Source organism: Clinocottus analis, unplaced genomic scaffold, assembly GCF_023055335.1.
Source record: "Clinocottus analis isolate CAN_PGR_092001 unplaced genomic scaffold, fCliAna1.0.p SCAF_19, whole genome shotgun sequence".
NCBI lineage: Eukaryota > Metazoa > Chordata > Actinopteri > Perciformes > Cottidae > Clinocottus > Clinocottus analis.
In genome coordinates, this window is record NW_027175920.1 from 7,270,793 (window position 1) to 7,293,554 (window position 22,762).

At 40.4% G+C, this 22,762-nt stretch overlaps 1 protein-coding gene across 1 annotated transcript in view; it reads right to left on the bottom strand.

Annotated features, from left to right (window-relative positions):
* The window catches only part of LOC137789393 (protocadherin-15-like), a 144,997-nt gene that overhangs the window by 114,634 nt on the left and 7,601 nt on the right, over positions 1 to 22,762 (bottom strand). Inside the window, exon 2 of the mRNA XM_068582941.1 lies at positions 6,774 to 6,924. Within this exon, the coding sequence (XP_068439042.1) occupies positions 6,774 to 6,906 (133 nt within the window). The 5' untranslated portion in view covers positions 6,907 to 6,924. The remainder of the gene's footprint in view (positions 1 to 6,773; positions 6,925 to 22,762) is intronic.

The following is a 22,762-nucleotide window of genomic DNA, read 5'->3' on the forward strand; positions in this document are numbered from 1 at the left end:
ATTTGGAAACAGTAAAACATGTATAATAAATATGCTAAACCATAGCAATGGAACAAAGTGTGGACAATAAAGTGCTTGTGGAAGTTGGCACATATTTGGAGAGAAAATCCGAATCTAACTGCAAAGGTTAACTACATGGCACAGAGTCAGTTGACATGGACTCGCAGAAAGTATTGGCTTTGTTCACAAATGACAGTGAAGAATACACAGGCATCAGAGCCATCGCACTGGCCGGCTTCCACAGAAATAATTGATTCGTTACATCCGGTTTGGGCCTGGGAAGGATGCACTGTGGGGCAGGCAGTCTTTTAAAGATTATAATGGTCTGTATTCTTGTTTCTTATCCAGTAGGGAATGGGCTGAACGATTAGTAATAGACAACAAACAAACAAACAAACAACATTAAAAGGGTTTTGGGGACTCTTTGGTTAGTTATTCACTGTCCTGCTGAAAGTTGAGGAGATCAATAGAACTCTCTGGTCTGTACGATAAATATATATATATATATCTACAGCCAGCAGCCATTTAGCTTAGCGTAAAGACGGGAAACAGGGGAAAGTAGCCAGTCTAGCTCCATCCAAGGTAAGAAAACCCTCCAACAAACACTTTCTTTTAAAACAGTTTTATAAGCTTTATAATTAGATTTTTCACTGGGCCGTATTGGAAAAAAAAATGCTTGTTTGAGTTTAGGTTGTACTTGACTGCACCATGCTTGTTACCATATGTTAAATAGTCGCTTGGCTACCTTGCCTGGAGTCTAGACTATGAATGTGAAAACAAAGTGAGGGTGAACCCAAAAGATATGCTGGAATATTATGTGAAAAATGCAAATTAAACAACACATGGAGAAGAAAAAAAAAGTATCTCAGGGGACGTCTTTGTTGATCTGATTTCAAAAAAGATTTCTGTCTGAAGAGAAGAGTTTGAAAAAGCTGTTTCCCCTGTTGATTGATGGCCTCAGAATTTGGATGTGGCACACTCAAAACAAATGGCAAAGTAAACATTTTATGATGAAACTGTTCACTCATGTGAGCTCGACTGAAGTGAAATTGATAATATAACAAGTTGGGAGATGGAGGAGTGTGCCATGCAATATGCACTTGCATCAAGAGAGATGTCAGTTAATAATGAAGAAAAGCTTTTACATTAGCCTTAAAACAATGCAGCGAAACCTGCAGAAACAAGTGTTTCGAGAGTCCTTTACATACAAAATGAATGAGGATTAACAGCGTCACAGTGACCTAACAATGTGAACAATATGTGTTGCACAGTATGTGTGGGCGTGTACTCATTAACACTTTTCCACAGGGTTTGTAAGTTAATTACAAATTAGGCCTTTTTGATATAACTTCATTACTATGCAAAGAGCCCCTTTGAGATAATTTACTTATTAAAAGCACGTTATTAAGACTGAGCAATTGAAAATGTTAAAACAAGAAGCAACGCTTGTAATTTATGTCATTCATTCGAGCCGATGCCCCCGTCTGTTCCGCAACACGGCTCACAATACTTTTCAGCCCACATACTGTACTTCTGAAAATACACTACACTTCTTTCATACGAGAGAGATAGGTAGAAAAAGAGTTTGAAATACAGGAGCTGACAGAAAGGGTCTTTTTCCTCTAAAAGTTCTTGTGTGTCATGTCTTTTTTTGAGCTTCCATCAGCGTGTACACCAATCTGCACCTCTCCCTGGGGTCCGATTCCTCCCCCCCCCCTTCCCTCCGCTGCCCAACCAGCCAGCCGTTCATCCATCAAGCATTCATCTATCCATCTATCCTTCTTCCCCCCCCCCCTCCCCTATCCATTCATCCATGGAGGACAGAGGAGGCATAGAGGGGACAAAAACGGAGAGGTGAGAGGAGACGAATCAAGGAGACAGAAAAAGAAAAAAACAGGGGACCGCTGGATGGAGGAGAGATTGAAAGGGAGGAGAAGGAAAGGGTGGATGGAGGGTTGTGAAGAGAGGAGTAAAAGGAAAGGAGAGACAGTGTGACCTTGTGTTAGATTGATGTATCTCTGGAGAAAACGGATTGTAGACCCACTTGCATACACACACACACACGCACACAACCACACACGCAAAGACACACACGCGCACACAGTGTCAGGCTCAGAGCTGTAGGGATCACCGCTTTGTCACTGTGCTGGCTTATCCATTATCCTGACTCGCTCCCTCTCTCCGTCTATGCCTCAGTATGTCTCGACCGGTGAGGGGTTGAACACAGCTGACAGCGGTAGTGGTGGTAATCAGACGGTAGTTGTTCTGAGGACACATGGTGGAAATACATAAACACCCCTCCAGTAAACCCAAATGCTACTGCCGGAGGAGCCACATTGTTGTCTGTGGGAGTAGTCTGTGTTGAGACTGCTTTGGAAGAGATGATGGTGTAAAGAATATTTAAAAATGAGTGGATTGGCATGTTGGGTTAAACGTCTGCTGATGAGAAAATCGATGGCATGTCTCTGTTTTCCTTTACCACTGGTAGCGTTACCAAGCTACACTGTGGAATGAAAGATCTACTTCCCAAATTGTGGTGAGAAAAATCTGCTATTCAAAGGGGAATGTTGAACTCAAGGACACAAAGTGTTTGCAATAAAACTCCACAAGTTACCTCTAAGTGCAGAGCTTGAGCCAGAATGTTTAGACTTTAGCATAGAGAATGAAGGGAGGGGGGAGAGATAACTTGGCCTCTTTCCAAATTAAAAAACCTACCAACCAACACCTCTAAAGCTCACTAATGTGTCCTTTGCTTAACCCCATACAAAAATATATATATAAATATATATATATGATACAGCAATGCTTGTGACTATATGCAGCTCACCGAAGGATCAGGTTGCCAGGTTTGTACAGTCTGCATCGCGAACAATACCAATACTAAATGGCAACCTGTGCTCGCTGGAGACGCTGCAGAGAAGTGCGTGGTGGATTGAAATAGGTCCAACGGGTAAAACTTAAAATTGTCATTTTTACAATTCTGCTCTACATGTCAAACAAACAAGAGACACAAAGTATAAAAGTGCTATTAGTCTTTTATTTTTCTTCAGCCGAGAGTCTTTATGACAAGCTAGACATCTTGCTTTATATTTAATGCACTAAAAGCAAATAAAGCAATTTGCGTCAATATTAAACCATTTCTTTAAAAGCATTTTGTTTGTCTTCCGTTATGTTTTCAGTGATGTTTTCCTTCTTCTTTTTGTTTGACGGCGGATCTGAACTGTTCTTACTGAGTGGCTCCAAAGTTCCAGAAGCAACGAAATATCAATCGAGGGAACATTTCTGCCTGCCTCAGATATGGGGTTCAACAGGGAGATGACAGGGACCGATGAGAAGAAATGAAAGGCGGCAAAAAATGCAGCGAGAGGGATAAAGACAAAGAAAGTAGAGAAGGGAGGGCTGAAGCGTGGACAGATAGACGTTCACTCCGGATGAAACATCTAACAACAAAGGAATGCAGTAATACATATTAAAATCACCTTGAAAACTCCGCCCACCTTCACACACTGACACCCCCCACACATGCTGACACACGCACAAAATACACCATAAATCTGCAGTGCCAGCCCACCACACTGGCACAGTTGACATTAGCGCTGTAGCATATTCGTCATGAGCACATATACTGTCATCCTCCATCATACGGACGGTGAAGGGGTTGGCACAACACCACAAGCTCCTGCACAATGTAATAGTCTAATACAAGAAGGACATCAATGCTGTGATACCATAGTCACAAAGGTAATGAGCAGTATGCACTTCACGATGGTATTATCTCCCGCATGGCCCGGATAGGACGGCCCTCGACAAATCATGTATTTTTTCATTTTTATATCTGGAGGTTGAGCTTGATGAAAGTTGAAATGGTTGTTGCAAAATGCATCACGGTCATCGTGGTGTATGGTGAGAACACTTTAAAGAACAATTAATTGTCTAGTTATTACCAAGTGGTGTGTAAAACCATAATTGAAACATTCTGGAATAATTGTTTCGCTATATGAATTGCAAAAAAAAAAAAAAACAATAGGGCAGTGATTCAGACGTATGGAGGGAAATATCATTTGGGCAAGTGTTGTATGAATGGGTGGGGCTTAATGACAATGTGGCCCCCACTACCTTTGCCCCTTCTGCCTGGTTCCTCCATTTTAGAGCATTTTGTATCGTCACATTCATACATACATTACGTTCGACCTCTATATTTAACCGATCCAAAGCGTGTAAAGGGCCCAGTGTCTCACTAAAGGGATCTTTGACATGTGGACAAGAGCAGTCAGGGACCAGCCCTGTAAAGGACGACCTGCTCTCCACCCTGAGTCTCAGCAGCCCGTCTGGTTAGGCACTGTGTTGGATAATGGCTGAAACATCATATCACTTTATATTCTGACTTGCCGTATGATAAACAATACGATGTTATTTCACACAAAACTCAACTGGCTTTTCACCGTTGGATAAAAATAACAGAAGTTAAAGATACAATATTTTGTTCCGCGAGATGAACATATTTGGTTTGGAACATGGTGGAAAGAGCTCCCCACACTGTACCTGTTTATTCATGCCCGACCTCACAGCTGTGAGTGGGAGTTCATTCAGAGGGGCACTCCGTAGTAAAGGGTTGCTGAGGAGGAATCGGTTTGGGAGAGAGTCACAGTCACGCTAGGAGCTGTCATTTGCATAGCGGTGGAGTCTTTTTGTGCATCTGGCAGAGCGCTGGCTGGCTTGATAAAGTCACGGTGAGAGAGGAGCGATCTGGAAATATCTGGTTGATACGGTATTGTACCCCTCTCTCTTTTTTTTGGCAAATTCTTTTGTCATTTAACACACTGCACCTGTGGCACATAATCACAGGCATATTATCACAAGCACACACACACACACACACACACACACACACACACACACATACAACGGCACACTCTTTCTTGTCATGCAGGAACTTTCACAGACAACCAGACAGGTGCAAAGGAATACATCTACAGCAGCACGAACACAGAGGTACACACACACAGACACACACCATCAACTTAATATACGACAACTCAATACGCATAACTCTTTTCAAGCTGCCGTGTCTTGTTCATATTCGCAGATTACTCACATTCAATTAAAACCACCAGTGAAGCACTGCCTACACACTTCAAATGAATTCACATTCAGTCAAGTCAAGTACAGGAATTCACCAGAGCGGAGGGTTTGCATTTCAGTCTGCTGCTATCGGTGCGAGCAACATTAAGCGAGTTTTTAAATTTGAATCCAACAACAAAAGCTCGAGCTTTTTATGCAGCTATTTCTGTGCTCCAAGTCACACTGGTCTCTGTAATGAGTATCAAAACATTATGATATTAATTAGTAAGTTATGACAGATTTTTACGAGGCAAAAAAAAAAACAGGAGTAAACGGGTTTGGAAATGCTAAACTTTGGGCCGAGAAGCCGCATTTGACGCACTGTGTTGCCTCACACACCCTCATTAAAAATACAGTCACCCAGGAAAACAAAAAAGAGCAAATATAGTCTTTTACTGTACCCTGGGACTCAGGCTACTTAAAACCCCACAGCTCTTGTCACGCGGGGTCCAAACAGCTCAAATCAACCGCTCATCCCAAGACACGCGCTCATTAAAAATCACACTCATGTCAGGAGGGGGCCCACACGGAGAAACATATTGTCTGTCAAACCCAGAATAGCCAGGCTCATTAAAACAAACTATTCTTGTAATGTTCATATCTTCCAGAAAAGAAAAAAAAAAACTGCAAACCTGTGTTTGAGACCCTGTTTAGGAGACCCTGTTTCACAGGTGTAATTAAATGCAGGTGGACATGTGTGATGTGGAGAAAAAAGGAGGGAATCCAGGTCGATCTTGATGCCTGCATAGACTCCGCTTCTGCCCGTCTGCACCGAGGCAAATACGCTCTCAGTCATTCACCTTTGGCGGCAGAGCCGTGTCAGCTAAATGCCAGCCAGATAAATTGCCAGGACTAAGAGTTTAAATGGAATATTAATATTCTGACAAATCGAGCAGAAAGTCAAGAGAGTATTATGCTGAGCTCTCCCATCGGTGATGACTTAATTTCTGTCTTACCTTGCTTCAGTTTGGTGTTTTTTTAAACATTAAAATACCCCCGGAAACTTGCTTTTGCCCTTCAACTATTTTTAATAGCCAATTAAGTTCAGAGTATTCTTACACTGTGAACGAAGTGAGAGACTCTAAAAAGGATGGAAGATTTTGGGACCTATACATTCATAAGCTAGCTCAGAAAATGAACATTATGCTAACATGCTAAGACCGTAACAGACATGAGTACTATCTTAGTGTAGCAAGAATGCTAATATACAAATAAACGTGTCATTTGCAGGTAGATCAGAGTTTTGGACCAAGTACCAACATCTTCATAGTCTCAGGATGAAATGGAATAAAAACACGAAAAACGCAGAAGTAAATGATATAATGAGAGGTCGAACTGAATATACGTATCACCCTTTGAAAAATTGTGTTGTGAGTTGACCAAACAAGGCACTACTCATCTCCAGTCACCAAAGGATGAATTATGAATCCTAAAAAGTGTGTGCCACGCAGCAGCTCACTGAGATGTGCTCCCTCCCCAAGATAAGTCTGAAGTCAGAAAAGCCATGCGCACAATCCTGATATTAAAGCCCCCCTGAGCGAGCTGGATTCGACTCTCAATTATAAAACAGAGGGAATAGATGAAGGCAAAGAGAGATGCAGTGACTGAAAAACAGATGGCTAAAGAGACAGAGAAAAGGGAACTGCCTTTACCTTCTGTGTCTTGGCCGCGACAGGTTGATAGCAGCAGCAGATAAAGGACTCCTGTTCCGATTATGCTCGGGCATTTGACCCGGCCCCATGACAATGGCCCCATTAAGTGCGTTCTAACCATCTTCACCACCATGCTTCACCAAGCATCCAGCTGCAGAGAAAGGAGGAGAGCAAATAAACACAGGTCAGTCACATTCACTTACTTTACGTTAAGCGGTGCCGCGTGCAACATCGAAAGAAGCGATGGGTACTTTTTCTTTTCAATGCATGTGTGTAGCACAAAATCCGAAATAAAGAATCCCTACAATCTGTTCACATATGACATCGTCTTTCCTCGGACCCTCACACTGCAAAAAAAATTTGGGGCGTCCTTCAATCAGAGGAACGACGGTTCGATCTCCGGCTGTGCTAGCCCATGTCGATGTGTCCTTGAGCAAGACACTTAATTCCACATTGCTCCCGTAGCTGTGTGTGTGTGTGTGTGTGTGTGTGTGTATGAATGTTAGCTACTCCTGATGGCCAGGTGGAACCTTAGCCACCTGTGTATGAATGTGTAAGAATGATAAGTAGTGTGAAAACGCTTTGAGTGTTCTCAAGACTAGTTAAGCGCTATACAAGTTAAAAAAAAAAATAGAATAGGGAGAAAAAAGGAAGAAACCCTCCAACAGAGGAGGGTTCACCCTCTCAGGTGGGTCACAAGTGCAAAAGATGTCTTGTGTGCAAAGTGAACAGCGTGACAGCGTTACTTTTCAGGAGATGCCACCTGTGCTGTCAGTGAACATTGGTGTGTAAGCATACATTACATAACATGCTTAAAAGATGGCATCTCCCACTGAAAGAAAAAGCGGGAGTCATTCAGAGTTTGATGTACCCGTCAAACAGAAACTTTGAATGAAAATATGCTTCTTATATTGACGGTGCACTCTATTACTGTACATCCCTTTGTCGAGATGCCCTCACAATCTGAAGCTCGGATGGCATTCAGTGTTCGGTTTAAGGCTGCTCTTCCCTTCACAGACGTGCAAGCTTTGATCAATCTTTGTGCTTGTGCATCAAAGTAAGTGATCGCTTCGCAGGGGATTGCCACCACAATGGGAAATATAGAAACCTGTGGATGATGATAGAGATGGAAATATTTTGCGCAATGTAAAAGTCCCGTGGTGGCAACAACAACGTCTCAGATCTTGCTGCGGTAGATTTGACACATTCGATAAATTAGTCTTTTTAAAGGATGAAATACAAAAGGGAGAGTGAGAGGAATGCATACAGCTGGTTATGTGTGTGTGTGTGTGTGCATGTGTATTGTGTTAAAATGCATGTCTCCATAACATAAATCAATTCATTTTAAGGTAAAGACTTGGTTCAAGGTTAGGTTTAAGTTACAGGAGGGGTGATAAGTCTGGTCGCCGCTATGGGGAGGTTAAGTATCCAAGAAATTAATGTAAGTCGAAGTTATGCCCTCTAAAGCCCAAAAGTCATCACACCACAACTTTGTGGTGTGTGAGTGTGTGTGTGTGTGAGTGCTTAGGTTGAGTGTAATTAAATTGTATAGGAGCGTGTAGCGCTGAAGGGGAAATAGGTTTCTTTGGAGTTCTCAGTCAAAGACACATTTGGGTAAAGTCTGAGTCTGTACGTGTCTCTATTTGGCCTTTGATTTTTTTTTTTTCTTCTTTTTGGAATGCAGCTTAAACCCATTAAGCATCAATACTGCTCACTTACTTACTCACACAAACATTTAAAGTGAGAAAACATATTTCAGCTCAGTGGAGTCCGTCTGGGTGGGTGTTTATGTGTGTGGTAGGTCACACTTCTCTACAGCCACAATCTCCCCAGCCAGCCTGGGATTTAATTGCACAAATTAGCTTTGTTAACCTCTATATTACTAACCACCCAAAAGGCCCACTGTGTGGACACAATTAGTATGAAGTAGATGCAGTATTAGCACGCCAAACTAAGTACTAGCTACAGGCCTGTAACATCACGTTACAACAGCAGCTCGATGCTTCTCTCGATTAGTTTTGGGGAAGTTTACGCTGCAGTCACTCGTGTTGACCTTCTTCAATTGTTTTCTCTTTTAAAAGACTAACAGTGTAGCATAAATGTAGCCACGACGTTGCTTGATTATCTTTTTCGAGACATCATCCAATACACCAGGTGTTACACAAGTGTTGTATTAGAAAGTATCACATTTCAATTACGTTTTTATTTACTGTATCATACTTTTTAAGACTTTATTCAGGATTTTAGCAAACCAACTGACATATTTTTGGCTTCAGCATTATTGTATGCTAACCATAAACAGCTCATTGAATGAACGTAATATTTCAGCCAATAAAACCCACCGGCCACGTCGCCTGATTCATCTAATATCGCCTGGCTAAATTAGCCAAGATATACAGTGCCATGGTATCTAAACACATATGTCAGTCTTCATGGTAGTAATACTGACAATATTCTTTACTCAATTAAAAACAGATTATTCTGAATGGGACCTTATCTGAAATTAAACTCAGATGTTCCTATTCAGTAACAACAACATTAACTGCTCCCCATCACGCAAAATCTGCCGCCTGTTTAATGAGAGCCGATTTCTGAAGTTCCGGTGGCAGAGATTACTGTGACAGAGTCAGATCCCTATCGGGCTCTGAATGGAGATGGAGTTGGCTGACAACAGAAATGTAATTGTGATATTCTACCAAACCCCAGAAGAGAAATCCAGCAGTCACAGTCTTCAGGGCATTTGAAGGACACACGTTAGACTCACAGTGCCACGGTGCTTCCCTTTACCACCTTAATTGTGTTGAACAAATTGAACTCTGCATAACGGTACGCAGGTGGACTGTGATCAAGATGTAGGCGGTGTGCCTACACGGATGTGCCATACTGACATTGTAGAGTTACACCGTCTGAACAGAGAAGCAGATGGAATTTTTGTTCTGTACTACTTTTTTTTAGAAATCACCACCAAGGATACTTTATAAATTCAAAACCTATCTGAGGTCCTAATGCTAGCCCTGTTGGTGAGTTTTCAAAATAATGATGCTAAAAAGTTTTTTAATAAGGCTGAGTCTCCAGGCCACTTATTGTGTTATTGTCTCATGAGGCTGAGCTTGCATTAGGGGCACAAAACAGAGTCTCATCACTTTATATATATATATATATATATATATATATATATATATATATATATATATATATATATATATATATATATATATATATATATATATATATATTATGGTTTTGGTTGAAAAGGGGGAAAAATCCAACCTTGCTTATTGTTTCAGGATGCTCTCTTGGTGAAATAATGCTTTAATTTTTCTGCACAGACCAAACCCTGTCAACCCTTTGTTTGACATGACACATAGTGACCCAAACACTTTCTCAAGCCATTATAAATATACCCAGTAGCCTCTTCTCACCAGCGAAAAACAAGCCACATTGATTTTTGACAGTGATAATAGGAAAAGAGTTGCGGTCCTTTTTACAATGGAGATCAGTCATCCACATTTTACTGTTATTCAGAAGGTCACATATTCTATTTTAGATTAATGTAGCTTTATTATCAAATAACATTGACAGCTCACAGTGAACAAAAAATGCTTGGCCCCAAATTCTGGCATCTTTTAAATATGGCTAGGTCTGGACAAAAGATACACGAATACAGAACTGTACTTTCCTCGCTCTTTGTCTAACTCTAACCTAATAGTGAAGATAAGATAGGCAGTCTTTGACTGGAAACTTGTCTTAATAAATTAATATGGTGCATATTGCAGTTTGCTGCTGCTTTTCTTCCTCTTTTTATATTTTCATGAACTCTGAACATAAACAATGTGACCCGAGATAAACGGTTTTCTTATTACCAACCACAGAGGAAGAGATGGAGATAACGAGAAGCAGTTGGATTATTACATCATTATATTAAAAGATATATACTAAGATTGAGAAAATTGAGGGGTTGAAAAGGGCTGCAACTCATTAAACGATAATGCCCTGATAATGTTTATAAGGTGTCCCACATATTGTGTGTGTTGTGGTTTCTAAATTGAGTTGAGAATCAACATCAACGTTGCAACTTCCATGGAGGGGACTATCTTCTGCAATTGTTGTTGTGTACGGTACATTTAGCTATATTCTGCTGTTTTTGTGGCGCTTGCTCAACCATGGCTTTTTTAGGCATATTTTTTGGTTTTCCATCTCTTTTCATTGCCTTTGACATGAACTTAATCTGTAGAATTTGTTAATTCTTGGGCACTAAATCTTTCGAGGATATAAAAAGCACAGACGTTTTGTACCATCGCGTCACACTCGATATAGTTTTTGTATTATAATTGCATTTCGTCATAACCATTAGCCACACTTGAAGTGCCGGTGTCATATTGTTAACGTGAATGCTTTAACACAGCAGACAGTATTAATTTATTATTTTTCTTTTTTGAATGAATTCTTTATAAAAGAGGTGATGTGCTGAATACATTTATGCATTGCATCATATATAGCTAAAAGCTCATTTTCATCTGTGGTCCCCTTGGAGGGGCGGCCAGTGATGTGCAAGTTGATGAAATAAAAGATTTAACAGACAGTTGCAGTAAATTATAACAATATGTATCAAAACAAACATCATTACAACCAAAATATGATCACATAACAAAGTCATCAGTCAACGAACAACCATACCACCAGTTTCCTCAAGAATACTGTCATGAAAAATAAACAATTTGGCAGGAGAAGCACTTGAGAAAAAAAAAAAACATATCAATAATAGTATTTAATCATAAATTCTCAGTTTTTTAACTGGGTCCTATCAAAACAACTTATTGACCCTAATAGTGAGAGAATAGTGCGTTGGGCTGAGTTGTCGGCTTATGTTTAATCATCTGGTTAAAGTTTAGAAAGCACCGTGGCACACATGCCATGCTGTAAGCGTCAGTAACCAGGATGAAGTGTAATAGGGCTGAAGGCGCTTCTCATCTGATAGAACTTCAAAAAAGTTGTATTCCTCCAGAGAGAAGAGAAGAAACGCCCGACAAAGAGAAACAGACGCTCACGCAAAGAGAATGGGCAGGATGAGAATAAAAGAAACATGGAGATGCAGTGGAAACAGAGGAAAGGAGAGAGAGCGGAGAACAATAGGAGAGGCGGGCAGAAGGTAAAGAAGAAAAGGGAAAGTATAGACTGAGACTGTGTCCGAGACAATACCAGACAGACAAAGGAAGGAAAGGAATGAGACAGAGATTGTGACCTGCACTTTAAAGGCCACCGGTTTCATTGCACATCAACAACCTCTCATTCATGTACAGCGATCGCAGTGTTGGGTAGAAAAGGAGGAGAGAGGGCGTAGCTGGGGTGAGGAAGGCTGAAGAGGAGGATAAGAGAGAGAGACAATGGCAGTCTGAGGAAGGGAAGAAGATGGAAAAGAAAGAGAAGGGCACTCAAGAAACTTTGAGAAAACCGATGAAAGAAAAGGGGAAACTTTGCAAAGAAAATGAACGTAAGCCGAAGTTAAAACAACAGTTATTGATGGAGAACGGGTCTGTGTTAAAAATAGTGGAATAAAAAAGGCTAAGTAACAAAAGGGAGACAATGAGAGCGAGAGAGAGAGAGGGTTTATGACATGCTGTTCACATCCACAGTGTTTGTGATCAGCTTCCTGTCAGCATGTGACTGATAAGACCTTGTTACTGTAACTCAGCTGTTTATGCAAAGAACAGCAAATACAAATATTCCCCTTGTACTGTCATAGTGGACATCTGTCTACGTCTTTCCTTCTGTTCGCGTTGTGTTTGTGTCAGTGTGTCTGTCTGTCAGCCTGTTTGTCAGCGTCTGTCTGCTTTGCAAGGTGGCATCTTTCACAGCTCCTCTGCTGCCAAAACAAGACTAGAAATGTCGTATTCTTTTTTTGTGTGTGTGTGTTAAATGTCAGGCAGATAGCTGCTGCTAGCCTTATGCAAACTGACGAACTATGTGTGTTTATTGTCTTGCTCGACGGTGTCTTCCCAGGACTTGCAGGCGAGTAAACTTTGACTCTCCGGTTCCGGGTCTGTAATGGAGTCAAGCTATTCTTAAGCACAAACACAGAGGCAACAAACACAGATTCACAGCACAATTATCTTGTTCAAAGGTGGGGCAAAAGGGGTAATCTGGAATGTGATTGGCCACCCGCTACCAGAGGGAGAAGGTATTGGTCAGGAATGGATCATTGAACAGCTTTACCATCCCCCCAGAACCAAAGCATCCCCCTGGACCGTAGCCCCTGTTTGGTGACCTTTTATATTGGCAAGTCAATCAAAAAACGACAAACACACAACACAACCAGGAAGAGATACACACAAACCAGAAAGAAATGCAAAACAAACACAAAGAGACAGAAAAATACAGCTAACACATCGATTGTGATGGCCACAAACGGAGGCAAAACCACATCAAAGACACATATTTTAATGACGACAAACAAACTACAATGAGAGACAAAATTACCAGAAAGATAAAAGAACCACAAATTGACAGCAAATAATCACAAAGTGACTCAAAACACCAACAAAGAGACCTACAACAATCCAAAAACAGCTGCAGGGGCAAATATATGTAACCAAGAGCTCGTCATCTGGGTTTTTTGGAGATGCATTTAGCTCCAGGATAAAGTTATTTCTAAGAATATATAAAGCTGTCCATATGGCACTTATTTAATACAATTGTGACACATTAGCATTTATTTTATAAATGTGCCTCCCACGTTGATTATGGACTCAATGTCCTTGCTGTTTCCAGCATCAGAAAGCACGAACACACGCACACACTCGTACACAAACACGCACAGTCGTGATGACCGGGCGGTCCGGTGGTCAAACAGTGGGACACTTTGCTGATCTTATTCTGCCAATCTCACAGAGAGAGAGAGAGAGAGAGAGAGAGAGAGAGACAGAGAGAGAGAGAGAGAGAGAGAGAGAGAGATGATATGAAAGAGTTGTTTCAAGCCTCAGGTCTTAATGCTCGCTCAAGTTCTAGGTTTCATAACACTGCAACTTCTACAGCAAAAGAAGGAGTGATGAGATGAAGCAAAGCAGATCTGAAGTAAAACTGCAAAATTGAGAGATTAAAAAGTAATTAGAAGGAATATTAAAGCAGAACAGTTCAACCCAAATGACCTGATATCCACCTCCACCTGCCCTCCAACATGAACTCACTTGATAACACAAACAGAGATCAAGCCATTTTCATTACAACAAAAAGTTGCACATATTTCATGATCAAAAGTGCTCCTGGAAAAAAAGATGCTTCTAAGAATGGAGGCTGGAAATGCTAATAGAAAGAATAACAACCACCAAAGTCCACAACAACCTAAATATGATCTAAATAGCAAAAGTATATTTGGTAAATGTTGCCATAATTGTAAAGAGAAGTAAATGTTTGTTTGGAAGCAAGATATTTTTGATGTAACATCACACTTAGCATTTTGTGTTTTATTAAAAAAAACACTGCTTTTCCTAATATTATTTAGAACCATTAGGTTTCCAGCATGTTTGCTTCTACATTGGCAGGTTGTTCAATTGCAAAGTTGTAATTTGAATAATTTTAAACAGCTTTTGAAAACAGCATTGAAGCTAGAACAAAACAAACTGGTAACAGTACAATGCTACACGATCTTGTCAACATAGCTGACACTTGAAATGGCGGTACCTCCAGTGCTTTACCAAAATAAATGAAGCAATTTGTGGCATTTGCTCAAATGACTTTTTTTTTTCCCAAAATGTAATCAGTCTACTATTGCTGAGCACACGGAAGATTCACTTAAAACTGAATTTGGCCGTGAAAATAGGTTCATCGATCAGATGTGCCACCCCAGAAGCAAAAAGAAGGATATTAGCAATAGAGGGCAAGTTTTGTGAGCGCAAAGAAAAATCGGCAAAACCAGAGAGATAGACTACGAGTGGATGAAGAAAATGAAGAAAGGATGAGGAGTAGGAGAAAACTGTGAAAGATAAGATGAAAAAAGACAGAAAACAGACTGATGACAAAATAAAAAAGAGAGGGAGAATATTATATATCTGCTACTCTATCGTGCAATACTAAAAAGCAATGAGGTGCAAAGTAAAGTTTTGGTTTTATTTGCACATTTTTCAAAACTGCCACAACAATATTGCTTTGTTTAATAGTCATGTCAATAAATCATTTAAATAAAATGCTACGCAAGAGTGAGAAAGCGAGAGATTTAAATCAGCAGTGAGAGGCAGAAAGAGGGGCGGCAGTCTTTAGAGGGAAGTCAGGTCACTTGAGGACATTTTAGCAGCTTTTCCACTGTATTTGTTCCATTTAGAAGATCGCTGTCTCATCCAATAAGTCCACTTTGTCAAATCCTGGAAGGTCTCGTCTCATTCAAGGCCTTTAAATCTGAATTATGTTACAATTAGAAATGTGATGTTGGGAAATCTGGATCTCCGGTCGTATTTGATTGGACGGTACACGTGTGGAAACTTGGAACGTATGGTCTACTTGGCATCAAAATGAAAATCTTATGGAAATCAGGGTGTCTTTAGAGTTTGAGAATGAGAAATGTAAAATAATATTTGACTTGTTGACTTGTGTCTTCTCAAGAAATACTTCAACTTTGCATCGGGGTGGGACGTCAGGGTGTTGAGGGTGCAGCACACAGCTGTTTTCAGTTTGAATCCAACTTTACACATTGCCCTCTGACACTGACCGCCTGGGTTGTACCAGCAATCCGTACTGATCTTTAAAAAAAATAATAATACTCAAGAAAAAAACACAAAATGTATCTTTAGGTGCTGGCATGACATCGACATCTAAGAAAGGAAAGAAGCCTCACGCCCATAATTCTTTCGTTTGTTTTTTTCCCATTTTACCTTTTTTTTATGACCTCCACCTAATTATAGGTGCACACATGTGGTACAGGACAACTCAACAGGAGTAATAGATCTGTTTGTGAAAATGATGGAGGAGCAGCTGTGTGCTGTTGAAAACATTTAAATCTTTGGTTTTAACACCCGACCATAAATCAGCTGTTTTTAGAAAACCAGATCAAGAAGGAAAAAAAAAAACATCCCTATGTACATCTATTTGAGGTATATTTAAAAATCAACACGCATTCATCGACTTATTCCCTTTCACTCACTTTGTAGGTAGCGGAGCAGGAGCACAGTTAAGCTTTGAGGATATTTTCCTGTCCTCCATTAAACCTGGATGACTCATTTCCTGTTCTCTTCCTGAGCAGTTTTTTTCTGCCCACCAAGTGATGCAACATTAGGAAGATATTCAATACAGGACACAATGGAGCGTAGCCTATGTGCAGGAATGTGTGAGCTCATATGTTTTGGGGTTTACTCACATGTTGCCGTTCACAAGCGAGGGAGTGAATAATGAGGCATGGCTCGCGGTTAACATGGTGTAAGTAGGTGTTAACTATGACAGATTGTGCTGCCACTGGTGACCATGGTTGAGCAGCCGGAGAGCCTTCACCTCTCCGCTCCTCGATTATTTCGCAGTCACATAATTGTATGGATGGCAATAAATCTCACATCTCATTTCGTGCGGTTGATTTCACATCTAATGTCATGGCAGCTCCGATTTTCAATTGGCCTGACTCTCTTTGTGGAAAAAAAAAAAGAAGAAGAAACTCCAGCTCACAATGAGTGAGCATGCAGCTGTCAGCTGTCACTGTTGTGCTCCAACAGGACACGCTTTAATATTCCTAAACGAGATATCCAACATATAGAAAGGTGACATCTACAGCCTATTTGCAGGTGATGTAAGCTCGGTGACCCAACATTTGAGTTATGTTTCCTCCACCAAAAAAGTTTTAATTGGGTATCCATGAGGTGAACGTATAACAAGCAGTACGTGTTGGCCCCAACACAGGTACAAATATAATTCCAAATTCTGAGGGTAGTACGGTTGCAGGGTCAGGAAATACATACATTGTATTTTTTTACCCCAAAATTAATACATTATGGTCCTGAAAGTATAGCTATAAACTGTGTGGGAAAACATGACTGTCCTTACTAAAGTACACGTAGTACTGATCAATCAAGGTTAAACAGGTTGTAAGAGCCACCAGTGTATATATTGATTAAGTGGAATTTCAGGAATGTTAATAATTTAATTTCTGAATTATGCTCATTGTGTAGGAACTATGACATGTAAGATATATTGAAAGGTATGTATGGTAATGACTGACCTTGGTGTCATTAAGCATGGGAGCATATTGTTTTTCTAGTTTATTCATTTGTGTATTTAGTTAATGTTTTGCTGCTTAAAATAAAGACAAAAGAAAAAGAGTTAAATAATCTCCCGTCATTCACACGTATAATGCTGATAAACTGCTGCTCCAGGCTTTAGTTTGAATGCAGGTAATTAGTCCGTATGGAGAGCAAAACAGGCAGGACGCATTAGCGAAAAAGCAATCTCAGAACCCACCGGCTATCGCCAAACGATGATTTAGATTTTTATTGGTTTTAGGTTAGCTCGTAAACTGACTGTCACAAACTCCAGCCTCACATCGCAAGTTGCAAATGAGACCGCATACAATGAGAAGTCTTGCCTCGGATATCAGTTGGCTTCACAGGAACCCCAGAAATAAAGTCAACTTTCCTACGGGCACCAGATCAAGGACAACGCGGCCGTTACCAGCTACTCTCCATTCTCAGTGAATTCTCCCCATAAAAATGTCCGACGAAGAAAATCTGCTTCTGTCAGCCTTGTGAACTAATACTCAACATCGCTATGCAGGCCGACATACTGCCCTGAAACAAGCGGCTTCAACGCAGCTCACAGCTGCCAACAGCACTTAAATGTTGTCGCCTGAGTTTGGCTGCAGATCTACAGATCCAATGACATGCAGGGCAGTGATCAGCACGCACAGGGCTGGTGTACACAGCTCCGTTTAACCAATCCTACAGCACCAGCGAGGGTCCCAGCAGCCTCCATACTATACTCTTAGTCAATCACAAAGGTGCTGTATTCTATCATTCCAAGTTTTTTCATGACGTTGTCAATGAATTTGTTGCTCGTGGCATTATATAATTGTTTTCTGTTTTAAAGAGTGCCTTTTGAAAATTCAAATGTTTTGAGGTCCTGGGGGACAAACAGCCAATCATGCTGATGTAGTTTTTAAATTTAAGATGGGACTATTTATTGTTGTCATGTTTGCAAAGATTCCTAATGTTAGGTACCACACACTCTTTCATTTTACACAATATGCAAAAAAAACATCTCTGTTATTCTGTTAATGTAATCTGTTTTCTGATGGCATTCATTTTGTAACTTAGAATGTTAGAAGAAGAATAAAGTTAACAGTTTGCTGTGATAGTTCTTTCCGTAATGTATTATTCGAGTCCCAATGTAACTCAGCCAATAGACCTTGAATGTTAAATATGTTGGAAGGTTGGATGATGGTTAAATACTTCAACCCTGATTTGATTAACAAATTAGGGAATTAATAAATAAATCAACAAACGCACAAATGAATGACCTGCTTCAAAAGGTTCATGGGCATTCGGAGGAAAAGCAACAGAGAAAGTCTTCAAAACACTTCAAAACTGACAGCTTTGTTAAATATTAATGACAATGGGGAGACTGAAGAATGGAAAGGGAGAGAACATACTGGTAGAATAATTGATGGACTGAAAATAATTGGTCGTAAAGTTGTCTTTCTTTGAGTAGTAGTGGTTTTACCTTCGGGGTAAGGAGCAAGAGAACACAGTGAGGCGAGAAGAACAAGTGCAAGGAAGACAAGAAGAACAACAACAACAACAGAAAATGGAGAAGAGGGAATATGATGAAGAAGTGACATATCAAGAGAGATAGCTGAGGTTTCCATACACCTTTTAGCCTCTGTCTAGTCAGCATGTTAAATCTTGACAAATTCCACTTTTCTCGAACACATCAACTGGAAAGATTCTCTCTTCATCAAAGGCAAGTTCTTACTGCCCTAAAAATTACATAGAACTACGATGTCCTTAACCTGTTCACAACTTTGAAAACAAAGCCATATTTTACTACTTTGACATGACAAGCTGACAAATGTTCAGATGACTGATCCTTTCAAACTCTTGCTGCATGCCTCGGATTCAGCTTTTTGTTTGATTGTGCTATATTTTCTTGCAAATAATTCTGAATGAGTCCCAGTTGGTGCGACGCACGACTCATGTACAGCTAATTAAAATCCTGAAAGTTATCTTTGATCTGGGATGTAGGAAACAGCTGCCAACATTGCTATGAAATGACAAGACTAAAGGTCTACAGCCTTGTTAATGTCTGTTTTATCCTGCTAGTACTTTGAGCTAAATGCTATCACTCACAATGACAAGGACCTGCTGATGTTTAGCTGGTTTACCATGTTAACCACATTGGTTCAGCGTTTAACATTAGCTCGCATGAAACACATCTATACATGTCACACCATCAAATAGTTGATGAGGTTGTCTAATGTAGATGAAGATTGTACAATCTAAAAAGTGCACAGCTTCATAAGAATGTGTTCCACATCCAAGTGGATGTGTTCTAAGCTTTATCTTTGCCCCCTTCAAAATCCTCAACTTCTATACGTGCAGGAGATCCACACTATTAACACCTGAGCTTCTCCAACTGCCAAGACTTTCTTTTCAGGTTTCAGTCAGCACTCTTTAAAAATAAAGATTCTAACTAGAACCATATAAGGTCCTTTGCCTCGTCCCCTTATGAAAACCATTTCTGGTCAGAGGGTCTTACCTCGAAACCCAAAACAAAAGGTTGTTCCGAGAACAATCTGTGAAAGGTTTCATTTGAAACCCCCGATGAGAGATTCTATAAACCACCTCTGGTGTCATTGTTAATTGTCACAACCCTCATAACCCATAACCCTCTCTGGAGGTGCTCTCCAGAACCTTTCACCCAACCAACAAGAATCCGCCTGGGCGGTTCTACCGAGAACCATTTTATATTCCAAGGGTTTTATCTACAACCCACCTAGGGTTCCCCATAATGTGGTGTAGCGCAACCCCGACAATCATGGTTTACAATTACAGTTGTTCTGGGGGGTGATGGCTGGGAGGATCTTTAACACCCTTGCTCTCAATAATCCTTTCTTTAAAATAGAGTTCTCAGAAGCATATAGTTCTGGCTAGAACCTCAGCTTAAAGTCATTGTCTATGTCATCGATTGGCTGAAATACGTTTGGGACTATTTTTTGTTCCAAACCAGTTGAGTGTTTTACTTTTAGTCCTGTACTCGCTGTGGTTTCACATGCTGGTCTGACCTATATTTACTAAACATTTATTCTGTGCTGTCGCTTCCAAGAAAGTACTAGTCTACAGCTAAAATATCTAAACAAAGTGCTGTTGTACGGCCTACAAAACCCAGGCAGGACCAGCAAGTTACACATACAATCACAATGAGACTCTTTGATGAGTCATTGTTATAGAGTGTGGCATTTCTTTTAAAAATAGCCTCTCTTATCAACTTCATCCTCATGTGTTACCTCACATTAAATATTTAAACGTTGTACCTCTGAGCTATTAATAATAAATGAATTAAGCTAATTTTATTGTAGAAAAAAAGCTTCGGAGTTTATATAACACCACTTGGTTAGAATAAATGCACAACACCTGCATGTTAGCATTGCACCATTTGTGATTTTAAATTAAAATGTCATACCACAAACCCAAATTTTATGAAACAATATATTGATGTAGGCAACTTATGTTGCCAGTATGTATGTTCCTATTTATGTATGTTGTTCTGTAAGCTGGTTAGCTTAGCACAAAATTTGCTTTTGTAAAATGCAGAATTGTTAAGTTTTTGTTGATAAAAGATTTGACATGTTTCAGCTTTAGAGTTAGTAACTGATAAACAGGTCCACGCTTGCTGGTTTCTCCAGTGTTCGCGTTAGGCTGCGTTACAAATATCTATCTCCTCATCTAACTCTCCACCAGAAAACAAATAGGTATATTTCCTTAAGTCTCAAACTCTGTATTGAACTGTTGAATCATAGGCTACCACTTGTAGGAACAAGGAGGGAAGCAACAAGCTCAAACGCTACAAGGCAGTGAGAAAGTCCAGCATGTGGCAGAGCTGGAAACACTTAAACAAACTTTCCCAAAAATAGCAGAGAAAGTTAGCAAATCTATGAGTGTGAAACTATTTCTAGCCTCCAGTGATCCAGTTTAAACTTTTCTGGAACAAAATTGTGTTGCTGAGAAATATTTAGCCAGCTAGACTGCTCAGTTTGAAGGGAGAGGGAATGAAAGAAAGACAGGGAGAGAGGGAGAGCGAGGGATGGTGGAATCAGTTATGCCAAGAGCTGTGCGTTGACCCTGATTAAATGCCTCCCCTAACTCACTGGGACCACTGATAAGACCAATGCACTCTGGGCGGTGTGCGTGTTATGTGTGAGTATGTTCAGGAGCCAGAGCTGGAGATAAGGATTGTCTACAAGGAGTGTGTGTGTGTGTGAGTGTGTGTGTGTGTGTGTGTGTGTGCGTGTGTGTCTGAGTGTGTGTGTCCCAACACCAATTCTCCTGTGTAAACATGCTGACCTGGCACAACACCAGCAGACACTTTGAAGTTGGCAATAGCCACCGTAATCTCCCTCCCTCTCTCGCTGTCTCTCAAACACATACGTTCCCACACACACTGAGCCAGAGGCGAGACTTAACACTGGCAACCTTCTCTGGCTTAGCATGTGGCCACCAACACACACTCTCCTGCGCACGCACACTTACACACTTACACACACACACACACTCAAACAAATACTCTTCCATTGTCAGAAGCAATTGCATCCTCCGTCTCTCTGGAGATGGAAAAATAAATGATCTCGCCCACAAAAACACTCACACTTAATTATTTTGTTGTATACGCCACCTTTAATGGACATTTTTGCTGACAGCTACTTGTGAGTGTGTGTTTAGATGAAAGTGCCATGTATTCTGGAGTGTATCACGCTGCAGCCTCAGAGGATCTGCAGGTCTTAAATCAGACACTCACTTCCTGGCTACAATCATCTCTCCAAATCCACCAAATGATCTGTGATTGTTATACTTTACATACAATTGATGTCAATGTGACAAATAACATCTTATCAACACGGGAAGCTTTCCTTTGCCAGTTAAAACCGCAAGAAATGAACATTGGAGATTTAAGTTTGGAAGGTGTCTGAAAATTAAATTAATCACCTTTTATAAGACAGTTTGCAATCAAAAGGACCAATATTTATGAAAATAGCATGTTCTGTGGATTACTATGAAAAGAGATGGAGCTGTTGAATTCTTCAAAGTTACCATAATCCATTTTTTTGGTCCCTCAGTGGCAGAAATATGCTCCTGTCTCCTTAGCTGCTAAACGCTTCACTATGTTCTCCAGCAAGTTTCTGTCTTTGTCTGGGGCCGTGAGTCAGGGGACAGTAAGAAGTCAGGAGAAGAACTGCTGTGGGGTTGTCACTAATAGCAAAGCCGTTCACCTCACATGTAGTCATTCGTCCTCTTGTTTGCATACAACTATTTGTTAAAGCAACTATTACTGTTTTTTAAACCTCTAAGATACATAAAAATAAATACAGTCTTGTATTGTTGTTACCTCACAGTGAGGTTAATCTGACAGTTACCACAACTCTGCCACAATGAAACTGGCTTTTCCTCGTGACATAGAGAGAAGTAAAAGTAATTAATCATCCACCGTTAACACACAATTATCACTTGGCCTCTTATAAAATAACAAATTTCTATCCCTAAATAACCACTGCAGCTGTGTCTGAGTCTGCTTTAGGTGCCTGCAACAGGGTTAGAGAATGCTAATTCATTACCTCATTGCCCATTGGTTATGTCCTAGTTTCCCATTCGCAGCCACACTAAAGAGATTGCCACTGCACCAACTGTTGTTGGCCATATATAATTACCTCAATATGCTAAATTATGAGTAAGCATCCACAGTGGAGATGATTAATCTCTATGGCAAACACAGTGCCATGTTGTGATATGTCTAAGGCTCATTGACTTAGT